Source organism: Choloepus didactylus, chromosome 1, assembly GCF_015220235.1.
Source record: "Choloepus didactylus isolate mChoDid1 chromosome 1, mChoDid1.pri, whole genome shotgun sequence".
Taxonomy (NCBI): Eukaryota; Metazoa; Chordata; class Mammalia; order Pilosa; family Megalonychidae; genus Choloepus; species Choloepus didactylus.
This window is the reverse complement of record NC_051307.1, coordinates 180,390,028-180,403,994: the sequence shown is the minus strand read 5'-3', so window position 1 is coordinate 180,403,994 and position 13,967 is coordinate 180,390,028. Positions and strand designations below refer to the sequence as shown.

General features: G+C 33.9%; 2 protein-coding genes across 3 annotated transcripts in view; one reads left to right on the top strand and one right to left on the bottom strand.

The window, feature by feature from the left end:
- The window catches only part of CMC1 (C-X9-C motif containing 1), a 145,628-nt gene that overhangs the window by 3,376 nt on the left and 128,285 nt on the right, over positions 1 to 13,967 (bottom strand). Inside the window, exon 5 of the transcript XR_005218378.1 lies at positions 2,468 to 2,538. The gene's annotated coding sequence lies outside the window, so the exon portion shown is untranslated. The remainder of the gene's footprint in view (positions 1 to 2,467; positions 2,539 to 13,967) is intronic.
- The window catches only part of AZI2 (5-azacytidine induced 2), a 41,573-nt gene that overhangs the window by 24,665 nt on the left and 2,941 nt on the right, over positions 1 to 13,967 (top strand). Inside the window, exons 5-7 of one of the 2 annotated variants that reach the window (XR_005218370.1) lie at positions 24 to 172; positions 4,452 to 4,510; positions 12,278 to 12,512. Coding sequence is in view for 1 of the 2 variants with exons in the window: in XM_037846199.1 (XP_037702127.1) it covers positions 24 to 172; positions 4,452 to 4,510; positions 12,278 to 12,396 (327 nt within the window). In the remaining variant the exon portion in view is untranslated. The remainder of the gene's footprint in view (positions 1 to 23; positions 173 to 4,451; positions 4,511 to 12,277; positions 12,513 to 13,967) is intronic. The other variant, XM_037846199.1, reaches the window with a different exon arrangement.

Genomic DNA, 13,967 nt, shown 5'->3' with positions numbered 1-13,967 from the left:
TCTGATGTCCATCCTTTTTGTAGTGATGAGGAATTTAAATCCCCTTTCATCTAACTGGGAGGTGGAAAAGTTGAGCTGCGACGTGAAGATCCATGGATTGCAACAAGAGCTGGAACTGATGACGAAAGAACGTAATGATCTCAAAATAGAGCTACAAAAATCCAAACAAATGGTATTACAGAATTATTGAGAAATTCAGAATCCTGTTCACATCATATGTAGGATTTATAACTAAGTACTAAATCACAGAGTTGCCATAAATTGTAGCTACTTAGAAAGGGAATGTTCTCATTCACTGAAAAATCATGTTTATCTTCTTTAATCATTTTGCTAAAATTTGATAAACCGCATACTTTCAGTGATTCTGGAATGGTATATTTTTTTTTGTTTAAAAAAGCCTAATAGTTTATTTATTAATATACTATAATTGTTCTTTCAAACTCCCTTTCCTTCAGTTTCCTTAAATTATTTTTTTCTCTGTGAAGTTTAAAGAAAACTCAGGTTTAATAATTTGATGAATCTGTACCCCACAACTTGATTTTTAGAATTAAAAAAAAAAACACACAAAAAACAGCCTTATAGAGTCCACTTCTTATTCAAGTATAATAAATTTTGGGCAACATTAAATGCCAGCAGACAACTAAAAATTCAGGAAATTGGGAAGAAACAAAACAAAACAAAGCCCATTGAACTGTGAATGTGTAGTTAGCCTAAAGCCATCCACTAAAACACAAACTGCCTCTAAGGTCCTAAGTCTTTTTACTAATACTTTACATTTGGTTCTAACAAGCTTGGCTATGTGGCTTCAGATGTCATGATACATAGCACAGAGGATAAAAAGAGGAAATGATAAAGAATCAGGGAAATCTGATAGCCGCGTATCAAATGCAAAATTTGAAATAGCTGTCACAAGAAACTGAAAATCTTAGTAGCCTCAGTCACATAGCCATTACATACTTTAGTAGCCTCTGTGGACATTCATATATTTCTGATACAATTACTTTACTGTTTCTCAGCTCAACCATTTTGCCAAACAGAACATCTGAGCCCACTATAAAGGACGTGTCTCCAACCACAGGTTTCTTTAGGATGTCATAGGAATGTATGTATGTAATGTATGGAAAGTTTCTGTGGGATGCCATAGGAATGCATGTATGGAATGTATGGAAAGTTCTACCTGAAAGAGGAGCCACTTCCCAAACTTTCTGATGGCCAGCCAGGACTCTGCCTCTGAATCCCGCATGAACCATGGAGCTGGCACACTGTTTTCTATAATGTAGTTTTTCTTTACAGGTGACTACCACATAAGAATGAGCCAGGCATTAAGAACAGTATAGCATTCTGTCTTGGCTTTGGCCAAATGAATCCTCAGAACTGGGCAGTGAAAACTTGCTTTGGAGCCCCCAGCCCTGATAAAGAGGAAACACTTATTATTTTTAATAATTTTTATTATTACAGTCAATTCTGTTAGAGTTTTTTTCCTGCTTGACATCTGATGTTGATTTTTCCATCTGTGAACCTGTAGACACACTCCACAGTTCTTCAAGGCTTCCTGTCCCAGAAACCCAGTTGCTTTAGCCACTGAGTGACCTCTTTAAAAAGATATGCTTGCAAGGAAAGATTTGTACCTTGAAGCTCTGAAGTGTAATTATCAGCATATACATTCTAATAGAAAAGAAATCATTTGATTGCTTTTATACATAATGGATCTTAGAGTAGGAATCAGTAGCATGATTAAGAGTTCTGGCTGTAGAATCATAAAATGCTGGCTCATAATTGTGGTTTTGATTATTAACTGTTTAACAATAGGGAAGTTATTTAACTGTTTTGAACTTGTTTTCTGTAAAACAGACATAATAACTATTTTTTATGAATTTAATTAGATAATATACAGAAGGCAGTTAGCATAGTGCCCATTACATAGTGTGTTCAGTAAGTGAAAGTTTTTCAAGAAACTTGTTTAGGGTAATCCAGAAAAGCAGTGCTTTTAGGAGTGTGTGCACACGCATGCATGTGCACACAGACATATATGTCTGTGGGTATGTGTATTTGGTTGCAGTTTCATTCTTATTAGTTACTTTTTCCACTAGATGGTGCTAGGGAATAAATTTGCTTTCCGATTAAGTCATCTAAGCAAAAATCACAGGAAGAGACTTTGAGAGGTACAAGAACTAGAAAACTCTTTTTCTTTTACTGATGATGAAATCAAACCTGAGAGACTAACTTCAAGGGTTGAAGGTGAGATAAGGGGGTATATTAAAAAAGATTCATACATGGTTCCCAACTTCTAAGGAATTTATTTTTAGGCTGAGGGAGGGATGTGAAGTAAGCAGTATTTACACCTAATGCAAAGAAATGAAGTAAATAGTGTTTACAGCTAATACAAAGAAATAAAGAAGGAAAAGAAAAAGAAGAAATGCTTAATATCAAAGTATCAAGGGTTCGAAGTTGAAATTTTTTATCTTACGGATGTGTACTTTTAATCTTGTTTCAGTGGCATTGCTGATCAGAATCCTCTTGACTATGGGAATCAGCATGCTAAGGAGAGGAATTTATATTCACATTAATAATTTTCTTATATCTATTGTGGCCTTATTTACAAATATTTAAGGTAGTAGTTTCTGTGAAATATGTTTTATAACACCTCCTAAAGTTTATATTAGTATCGTTTGTGGACATAATAGTGGTGGGGATTTTTTTTGTTTGTTTGTTTTTGTTTTGTTTTAAAAGATTTTACTTAGTGAACTGTTGATTAGTATTTGGTATAGTGGGGGCAAGGTTCCAGGGGTCAGTTCCACTCTAGACCTTTTAGACTTTCTATATCTCCCAATATGCTAGCCATTTATCTTCAGAGCAGTTGCTTTTCTGAAAACAAAACAAAACAAAAAAACAGATTCTTAGGTCAAAGTTAAGTGTAAGAAACACTGGATCAGTAAAATGGAGGTCCCTAATATTATCCCACTTAGAGATTCACAATGTGCTGTCATATTTTAAAGGTTCTGAGAAGTCCTGGACTATAGGAATCTGTTGAACTTGAGCACTGTTTCCCAAGATTGTATGGCCTTGAAGCCCTGTTGATGCCACATCAAATGGCACTCCTGTTCTGTAGACATGTTGGGAAACTGATCAATTGCTGCCATTAGATCATGGCAAATTGATGATTGTCTAGGAACAGCTCTTTAAAGACAATCCCATTGAGCTTATTGCTGATTTACATTATATTCTCTGAATTGTTAGGAAGACCAAGCTCAGATTTTTTTTTTATCTTTGGCTTTTAAAATGAAGATTTCTATTGTACATAATACAGTTAAGTATACACTAATAATTTTTTAATTTAATGATACAAGGAAACTAAAAAGGACTTGATCTGATTCTTTTATTTTCTGTGGAGAACAGGAAAGAAAAGTGTCCAGGGTCGTTTGCCTTATTATTTGGTCAGACCTCCTCTGATTCTGAGCCAGTTTGTTTCCCCCTCTTGATTGTGCTCCCAGAGATGCAATTTAGTAGTTAAATTCTACAGTATTTAGTTGGTATTTTTTGAAAAATCAAAGATCCCAAAATGGTTTACCTCAATTTAATGCAAAGTATTTTTTATGTTTTACTTTGCTAAGTTCAGAGTCCTCACTACTCACAAAGTCCTTGTGCAGCTTTTAACACATTTCACTTTACAACATAACTTAGATGATGTAAGTAAGAAATAGTAAAATTAAATTTTATCTCAGCTGATAATGGCCACTTGTTTCAGTAGAATTAGTACCTTTGATGATCATTTTTATTTGTTACAGACCCTTAAATGAGAATGCATACCAAACAAGTGTATTACAGAATTGTCTTAAACATATAAAGTCCACTTTTAAATATCTTTTGAAGGTTCTTTATATCATATCTACAACCTAAACTACTAATATTTAAAATATACAAGGAATTGATGAAGTCTTTGCAAATGGTGAGTTACAATTCGTAGAAAGTCATTTTGTTATCTCTGTGGAAGGAGGAAACTTATGTTGCTCCTTTAAACTGTAATCTGTTAAAATTTTGGTATTTAAAAAAAAAATACCAAAAAGTGAAATATCAGTCCATTTTCCCATGGAATTTCTTCAGCTGTACCTTGAGCAAACAATAATTTAATATTTTTTTACCCCCTTTTTAATATAAACTTGAGATTAGTGTCTTCAGAAATATATTATGTGATACTCTGAGTTATTTTTTATTAGAACAATTTTATTTTTTAAATAAAATTAAAGTATTAATTCCTTTAAATAATGGAAGTAATTTAGCAATATATATTAGTAGGACATATTTCATTAAAATTGAGTATCAAAATAGCTTTGTGATCTACCATTATAGATGTGTTCTTTAAAAGCTGAAAAATGTTTCTGGTAATAAAGTGCTGAGAATGACTATAATGTGACAATTACAACTTTTTCACTTTGTTTTTTAACAAATGACAGGATCTGTCTCAGGAAGACAATCTGAAGAGCATAGATCTCCAAAGACTGAGCATTTCAAGGTATGAACGTTCTTCAACATTAAAAAATAATACATGTTCTCTTCTTCTGTGGGCCACTTTGTGTATTAGGTAGGTACCTAGGTTTCTGTTATAGTTAGTTATCCTTTTATAAAAAAGAATGGATACTATTTGGATACTGAATATAATCTCTGACCACAATATACTTATATAAAATATTTAGCTATTATTTCATCTACAAGAAACTTGAACTTGAGTAATAGAAAGGTACATGCTGTGATGGCTTAAACAAAATTTTTGAGCATTCGGTAATATTCTAAATATAATTTTAAGGAGCTAGGTATATAGAGGTATTCTGTAATAAATCCTGATTTTGTATGTGAAGAATTATGCATATAACCATCCTTTTGGACTAAAGGCAGACTTGGGCAATGTTAGACTTTGGTATAACATGTATTTTAAGAGAATTATTATCTCTTGAACAAAACAAAAGTAGCTATCAGAGTCCATGTACTTTAGCTTCTACCCTTTTTTCTCAAATATACATCGCATTAAGTTACCTAAGTTCAGTGTTTTAAATTAACAATTTTTTGTTTCTGCTTTTTAGCAAGGCCTTTGTGTGGATACCCTCCATCCAATAAAAAATAGTGATTTGACTTCATTGTTAAACCTTCTGTTTAATCATTTACTGACCTAAGCAAATAATGTGAATTGTTTCATACTTATTCCTAACAAAAACTTGATTGCGAGAAATAATCTGTTAGGGAAAACAATTTGAGGAAATGCCATCCAGCCACTCTTCTAGATCAGGGGTGGGCAAAATATCTGTAAAAAGCTAGCTAGTAAATATTTTAGACTTTGTGGGCCATATGGTCTCTATTGCAACTACTCAGCTCTGCCATTCAAACTTATAAATTATACTTTTAACTTTTATCTAAGTTTACCACAAGGAAGTTTTTCCTTTAAAATACAACAACAAAACAAACACATAAAAAGAAGAAGAAAAAAAAGTCTGTCCAGTACAGTGTCTATCTAAGCTATTTCTCCAAGTTGTCTACAAGAAATATTTTGCCCTAAAAGATGTGTTTATTTTTTCATCTAAAATAAGAATTTGGAACCACATGTTTCTCTCTTCTCAACTGTAAGGATGCTTAGATTCAGGAAGTGTTAAGAGCAAACAACTATTTCTAACTCTTATTAGTATTATTTAAGTGTATCTTCTTTTCTCTGTTAACCTAGGTTTCGTACAAAAACTACATATTGTTCCCCACCCCCTCCCCCCCCAAAATTGGGTGACTGTATTACAGGAATGAAACCAGATGACAGATATGAAAAGAAATAGTCACCACTTACACTGAAACATAACAATGTTAAGAATTCAGGTATTCTGTTAAGATTATTACCAGCATGGTAAAAATATTTCCACCTGGATCTTTTTAAGTTTGAAAGTGATCACATTAAAAACCTGAGGTTACAAGGGACCATAGTATGAACCAGAATTCCATTTTCCTTCTAAGACCCCAGGGGAAAGGTATTTGGAATGAGTTTCCTTTGGGAGACACTGGCAGGAAGTAAGGAAAACCCTGGCCATTCTCAAAAGGCACTGGGGTCTCTCTAGAGGCAACTGCACTGGACCTAAACTCCAGTAGGGACAAGATCATGTTCACTCCAGGAGTCCAGAACGCACACACAAAAAGAACAAGGTCTGCTTGGTTCCCAGTACTCTGATGGTGTGACCACGACCACCTGGAGGGAGGCAACACCGGAGGGTTTGAAAGGCAAATCTCAATTGTGGTTTTTTTTTTTTTTTTTGCTTTCTGATATTAAGGAAAAAAGTTCTAAGGTGTTTTAGAAACTTGAGAACGTGATGTGAATAGGCCAGATGCTTTGGAAAGAAAGCTCTACCAAAAATACCTTCTCCCCTCCCATGGAAAGAGAGAGGGGAGAGAAGGACAAGAAGAGAAAAGCAAGAACTCTCAAGCCACTCAACCGCCAGGCTAGAAATGGGCATTTTTTGTGGCTTTTCTGGAATAACATTCTGCTCTCCAGCCCTAGTGCTCCAAACCTCAAGGCATGATGCTCTGAATGCCAAGTGAGTTCCTTGGTACCCCCAGCATCTCCTTAAACCTGTGATCATTGGAATGTGAGATTTCAGAAAGGGAAAGGAGAAGGTACCAGACGCTGTTGGTCCTGCCCCACTTCTCCAATCCCACCCCAAACTTAAACCCGCTTCACCAAATTCTGCTCACCCTGGCTACTGCAAGAGGTAGTTTAGGGACTTGCACCCCAAGCCATGCTAACCAAGTTCCATAAGCTAAAATGTTTAACACTATCATTATTATTTTCCTTTTTAAGGGTTTTGTAAAGAGGGAGACAAAAGAATGCATACAAAACAGTGAATAGTAGGCTAGATTCATTGGGTGGTCATTGCCCTAACCCTAAAACTTTTTTTTGTTATATTTGTCATTTTTTCTAAGCTACCTCAAGTCAGTTTTTGAAAGAAGGAGGGAATGAATAAATATGCTAGAATCAAAGTATGTCAATATAAAGGGACTAAATAAATATTATAGTAGAAGTACATGATATAGAATGGGAATTCTGCTTCTGTTCATGAGGGATAAGATAATTTGGATCAGTACCTCCACTGAGAGTAGCTCAATAAGTTTGCCCCCTCCCTGCAAATATCTGAAGGAGTCCAGTGCCCTGTGCAAGGGGTTGGCCTTGATGAAACCATTTTCTTTTGTGTTGGTACCCTGAAGGGCTGCATAAATTGGAATTGAGTGGAAGTACATAGGCCCTCTTAGTAGACTACATTTTAGTATAGAAACATCTCATTGTGTTAAATTGGATTAACACAATGCTAATCCTAAGTACCAGCGTTCCCAGGGGCATGGCCAGAGCAAAAGTAAATACTCTCTGGAAGAAGATAGCATCATTTTAAGCCTTCCATATACAACCCAAAATAAGAAAGCTTCCGAGGAGATGGGAGCAAAAGAACCAGCAAAAATAAAAAATAACCAGACAATAGAGATAGACATAAGATACTGAAATTATAATTCACTTCTTTTAAAAAATAATATCTATCCTTACTATGTTTCATGAAGATACAAAAAAAAAAAAAAAGATTGAGAATTTTGGCAAAGAATTGGGAAGTATAAAAAAGAACACTTAGAAATTCTACAACTTTTGAAAAATGTAGTAACTGAAATTAAAACCCAGTAGATGGGTTCAACAGCAGATAGAATAGGACGTTAGAAGGTAATATCCAGAAAAAAGGTTTAGAGTTCCAGTTCTGAAGAAACTGTTAAGTCATCGTTTTGGGAAGGTGTGTTCTTATACAGGCAGTCAGTCACTTCATTTAGCAGTATTGAAGTAATTCACTTAGAGAGCACATTACAAAGTAGCATTGATCAAAGCTGGGCTTTTGAAGGAAAAAAAATAGGAAATGTGTTTAATTACACCTATTTTAAAACTTTTTCAGATAATAATACTTCTGTAAAGTTATAATTGTGGCTTCACTGTGCAGTCTTGAATTCTTTAGAGTTCAATATTAATTCACAAGGTCTGCTGAGAAGAAGTTTTTAGAAAAGATTGCCTAAAGTTCACTCTAAAAGTTTCTGCATGTTAAAGCCATACCAGGGTGTATGGTATGTTAAAGAACTATGTAATGGAAGCATACCCTAATGGCTCCCCTAGTGCTTAAGTACACTTGTGGTTTTTTAAAATTGGTTTCATTTATCTTAAGTAGGCAGTGTGAATTGCATGCCTTATTAGGTTTCCCTCTTCTCATTAGCAACTAGAAAGCTTATAACCAAATCTGTGGCTACCCCTACCAAACTCTGTATCATGCATTTTTATGTCAGTCTCATTTCTGATTACATTTGTCTTGTGATTCCTTCACCTCATCTTTATTCCATATTTCCAGTTTATATTCCTTTGTTTTATCAATTTTTGTAAATTACATCATATACTTTTAAGTGGAACAATTCAGATGATAAACTAAATTTACTACATTAGACAAAAAGTACACAGAAATATTTCTATAAAACCATTAATTCAAGGTTTAGATATTTTAAAGGATTGCTTCGCAGTTATTTGATAAACTCTCTTTTTAGGGAACACTCCTTTTTTTATTTCCTCCATTATACTGTCAGGTAAGTGAGTTCTGTACTCTATTGTTTTACCTCCAGAATGAGTGAAGCTTTTAATTATTGAGGGCTTTTGTATGGTACTCATTGTATAAAATATCATTGAACACACTTGTCTGTCAGAAGTTTGGCCAGTGTCCTGCTTGTGTACTGTTTTGGTGTTGGCATATATTGATGACCCCAGTTCTTAAACCAGTTCTAGGTATGGAGTTAATTGTACCTCTTTTCTTTTCCTCATTATCTGTAAACTTGTGTTGCAGAACTATGTTACAAATGACTTCTTAAAAAGCAAATCCATGGGTTAGAAAATATGGAATAGCTTAGTTTTGTCAAACTGTGCTGGGTTCCCTTAGTTATAAAATTGTGTGACCTATAATGCGCAATTTTTTGTTTTGTTTTTGGAGACAGCCATTCTAATTGAGGAATAGATGTGACTGCTATAAGACGTTACAGTCTAGGGACCCTTACAATAAGTGTTCCCAGGATAAGCTGTGCTCTAAGGTAAAATTCTGAGTTTACACATTGTAGTTAGTCCATATTGGTGAGGCATTATTGTAGTGTTTGCCTTTGTTTCTGGCGTAGTTCACTCAAAATGCTATGTTCCATTCACCTTGTTTCCTGTCTCACAGCTTCACTCCTTCTCGCAGTTGCTCAGTATTCCATATAATGAGCATTTTTTAAAATGTAGATTACAGCAGTAGAATCTGTCAGAATGAATTGCATGCACTAAAGCTTAAATGTGGTTTCTCCTAAGTTGTTTTCTTTGGGTTGCAGTGTTAAAATGACAGCTTGCAGTGCTTTAGCTCTTTGGGCTAAGAATATCCCAAACTTTAATTTTAGTTCTTCTGGTGGTATTATTAATCAGTAAATTTTCAGAAGTTAAAGTATGTATGACCAAAGTAGAAATGGAGTTAAGTAGATTTTTCTCATACAGGGAATATTTATTTCATTATTAAAATGAGTTGAGTATGTATTATCAGTTAAGAAAACTGAGCTTTTTACAGTTTTACTTTATAATGTGGTCATGTACCATCTTCTTAAGAGCAGACAAACAGATTTCATTACTTTTAAATCTTAGAGATGCATAATTTTATTCTGGGGCTGAGAAGGTTGTGTTGGCTTGTAAACATGATGATAATGATGATAAAAATGTTCCCCTCAAAGGGCAGCGATCAGTCATTAGAATGATAACTAAAGGATGGTTTTGAGCAGCAGCATGGTACAGTGTGGAGTAACAACTTCTGAACTTGTTTCCTCATGTGTTAAACAAGGTTACCTGGTTTGCCAAGTTGCTTTGAGAGTGTGGGTAAAGTGTCTAGCACATAATAAATACTCTACCATCATTATTTTTCCATCTTATCTATTTTATTTTTTAAGGTTCTCATTTAGGATGCTTTAGTGTTATATTTCAGTATTTTTCAAATATTTTTCTAAGTTCTTTTTAGACTGGGCTTTTGTTTATATGGTGTTTAAAGCAAAATTTCACTTTAAGGGCACATGCCCAGTTGAGTAACTGAGAGAAGGGAGGCAATTTATGCATAGTTTTAAAAATAACTAGAGAAATAAAGGCTAGTTTCAATCCTGCTAGAAACTGTGGTATGACAACTTGCCTTTTCCATTATTAAGTATGGGTTAAACATTTTTGTTCAAGTAAATAGAATTAAAAGAAAAGTTTTTATACACTGGTGAACCTTGAAGACTCTAGCACTTTAATATTATTAAACAACATACTGGGTAACACTAACTGCCATTACTTTGTTATCCACAAGAGGGAGAACTTATACTTATTAATAATTGTAGATTTTTAGCTGTAGTTTTCAATTCTGGTGATATTAAGAGCAAAAGAAAAAAGACTAGATGTGTGTTAAACTTGGTGACCTAGTTTTCAATTTAGCCTAATTTATAAGCAGTCTTCATTAAATTGCATTGGAAAATGTATACTGGACACTGCTTTAACACTTCTAGTGTTTCTCTTTTTATTTTACATGCCTAGGCTATTTTGAATGATTCTTAGATGTGCTTAGTATTTCTATACCTAAGCACTACTTAGGTATTTGCTTTTCATTTTCTCAAAGTCTGATGATGATTTACTTTCTCAAGCCAATAAGAAACTATTTTTAAACTATATTATTCATATCATGGCTGTCTGCATGAATTAGCACATACATGTACAGTGTTTACACTCACTGCTGTGTAGTGTGAGCAACTCTTTGGAAAGCATATTGAATGCCCTGAATTGAAACAAGGAACCAACAATGTAACCACTCTCTTCACATTTAAGACAAGTTCCTCTGTGAAACATCACTGTAGCATGTTTACTAATAAAGTAGAAGTGGTTTACTCATTTTTGTGAAGTAATTATTTTACACCTATCAAACACCTGTAAAAAGCTCTGCGATTTTGAATACAACGGACTAAAACGAGTAGGTTGTCTTCTCAAAAGCACTATAAAGTTTATTGTGCTGCTTCTATTAAAAGAATTACAGCCTGAGAGGAATGGGAATGATTTGACAAAGGTATTTAACTTTACATAATTCAGAAATAATTCTCTTTCTGGATGTATCTATGCTTCCTTAATTGGACTAGGATATTACGTTTAGATATTAGGCATATAATCGAGGTTTTTGTCTATGGTTAGACAAAAATTGTCATAAGGTGACATTTTGGTCTAATTTGATTTCTATACCACCAACAGTCAGAGGCAATAATGGTGGTTTGAAACACTTTGAGAGCATTTATTCTCACATTTAATATTTTATGCATTCTTATGCAAGAAAGCAAAAATATATGAAGATTTTAGTTCATTTAGTTAGCAGTTGTGATCCTAAAAAGAAGAAAATCATGAATATCCAAGTAAGAATGGAAAATTGAACCCTGTAAACATTAGGTTTAAAATATCTAATTTCTTATTTCTCAGATGATTGGGAGAAAATAATTTTAATTATTAAAATATGAGAGGCATTTGTGAAGTTCGACTTCTGTTTCATGTAATCCTCTCTCTAGCTTCCTTTGCTTACCAGGAAATCATCTGGCTCTTCCTATCTTGTGTTGTCATGTCTCATTGATTTAGAACCAATAATATGAGACAGCCCGGTCAATCATAAAAGAATGTAATGCATGAAACAATTTTTATATTAATGTGTACTTGTGAATATATTTAGCAGTTGATACACTTTTAATTTACAACATCAAAATGGAATGATTAAAAGATAAATACAAATTTAAAATCCATGTTATCAATGACTGTAAGTTTATTCTTGAACAGATATGCAAATGAAGAGCATATTTCCAACCTCTAAGTATATTTACACCACTGCTCATTATTGGCTATAATAAAATCTCAATTCTGAGAAGAGATCTATAAGAAACTCTCATTGGTTGGAGTATTTCTTTTTATAATTCCATTTTGTTTAATATAGTGCAGGTATTTGGAAATCAGAAGGACAGTGTTATTCTTATAAGATCTGCTCATTAGCTTTAATACCCTAGTTAAATATCTTTCAGCTATTTTGTTTAATGAAGGAATTTTATTTAATATATATCAATCATCTCAAAACTAATCCTAGCAGAAATACAGATCTCATTTCTATTTTAAAGTTATTCCCTTATATCCTTAAAGAGAATAATGATCATTAACTTTTTTAAAAAAACTGTATTTCAGTGATAACATACAACAGGCATACTGGGAACTGAAGAGAGAAATGTCTAATTTACATCTGGTGACTCAAGTACAAGCTGAACTACTAAGAAAACTGAAAATCCCAGCTGCAATCAAGAAAGGCAAGTCACTGTTTGCCAGAAACAGCTGATTCCAGCCAAAACTGTTTGAAGAGGAGCTAGCTATTGTAGCTTACCAAAATCTCATCAAATGAGTTTGGAAAGCCAGAGTATACATAGTATGTTATTGGCCTACCCATTTTCTGCTTTGGCTTCAGTCTCACACTGGTCAGCTTCGCACATAAAGGTGTTGCTGCTGTGTTTTTTCTTCAGTACTGTATTCTTTTCCCCTTGTGGCTTTTTTCTCAGCCAAGTGTTGCTTATGTGTATAAGGCTGAGGTGTTAAGTTTGCTCTAGTTGACCTTTTACCACAACTACTTCATATATTTAAAATAAACAGAAACAAAGGATACCAAAATGTTATTTTTCATTCCCATGTTATAAAAAACACCAAAGACCTAGCTTCTTAAACTGTTTTGAGAAAAAAAGTAATTTTATTTGTTTTCATTTTTTAACCAGACATGTGTAAACTTAATTTTTCTTTCCATAAAGGATTGTTTAAAACAGAGACCACATGCTTTCCCTTCATCCCCTTCAACCAAACAAAAATCTTCATTGCTTTGCCTTTCATATGTAACAGCTTGGCTGACTAAAATTTTTGAGTTTTATGTTAACTTGTTGTGGATAGTTTGCCAAAGCTATTTTTAGACCTCAAACAAAAATCAGTGTATTCATTCTTTATATTGCATAAAATGTGCATTTCTGAGAAGTTGTGTAATACAGATTTGAAGGCCCAAAATTTACTTTTAAAGGGCTGAAATGTGACTTTTAAAGATAATTGCCGTCTAATTTAAAATTGTTATTTATAAATCAGATTTCCTTAAAGAGATCACAAAAGAATTGTCTTTTATAAATAGTTCTTTTCAGGAATGTGTACTAGTGGGAGGAAATGTTGCACAGGAAAGAAAATTCAGAATAGGGAATATATTCCTTTCCTTTTCTGGAGAGAGAAATACATACGAATCAGGCAAAATAGTGTGGTATTTTAGCAACCCCTAACTTAGTTTATGATAAGTCTTTCCTTGAGTTTTCCAGTGGTCAGTTATATATGAGGAAATAAAAAGCTGATGGTAGGAATAAGACTTCTCTTAGGCTCTCGTAGAGTAATTTTGCAGTGAGTTTTCAGTGTGGCTGTTTACAGAATAAATACTAACTTCCAAAGAGTAATAGTTGGAAATCACTCATTTTTGTACCCCCTCTGAGCTTGTGAATGATACATCTTCTGGTTGCTTTGGACCATAAATTTTCTAAGCACATTTCATAGAACGGTGGCAGGCTCAAGGTCACCACTCCTCACCATGGGACTCATGGCTTTGAGAAGCAGAAAGAATAAGACTGTATTGCCTTCTTTCCCTGACCTATTCAACTTTGTGGAGAAGCAAACACCATAACTTCCAATTCTCCTCCCACTGCTACTTCTACCCTCCTAAGAAAAAAGGCAGTGAACTAATATGGTTCAGCTTGTTGTTTCTTCTCAAATCACATAGATTCAAGCCCTAGTTGTATTTGGCATTCTTGGGCTTAAGGTAATTTTATTTTTTCTACTCTGGTAAGTTGACTTGGAGGGTCAAGAG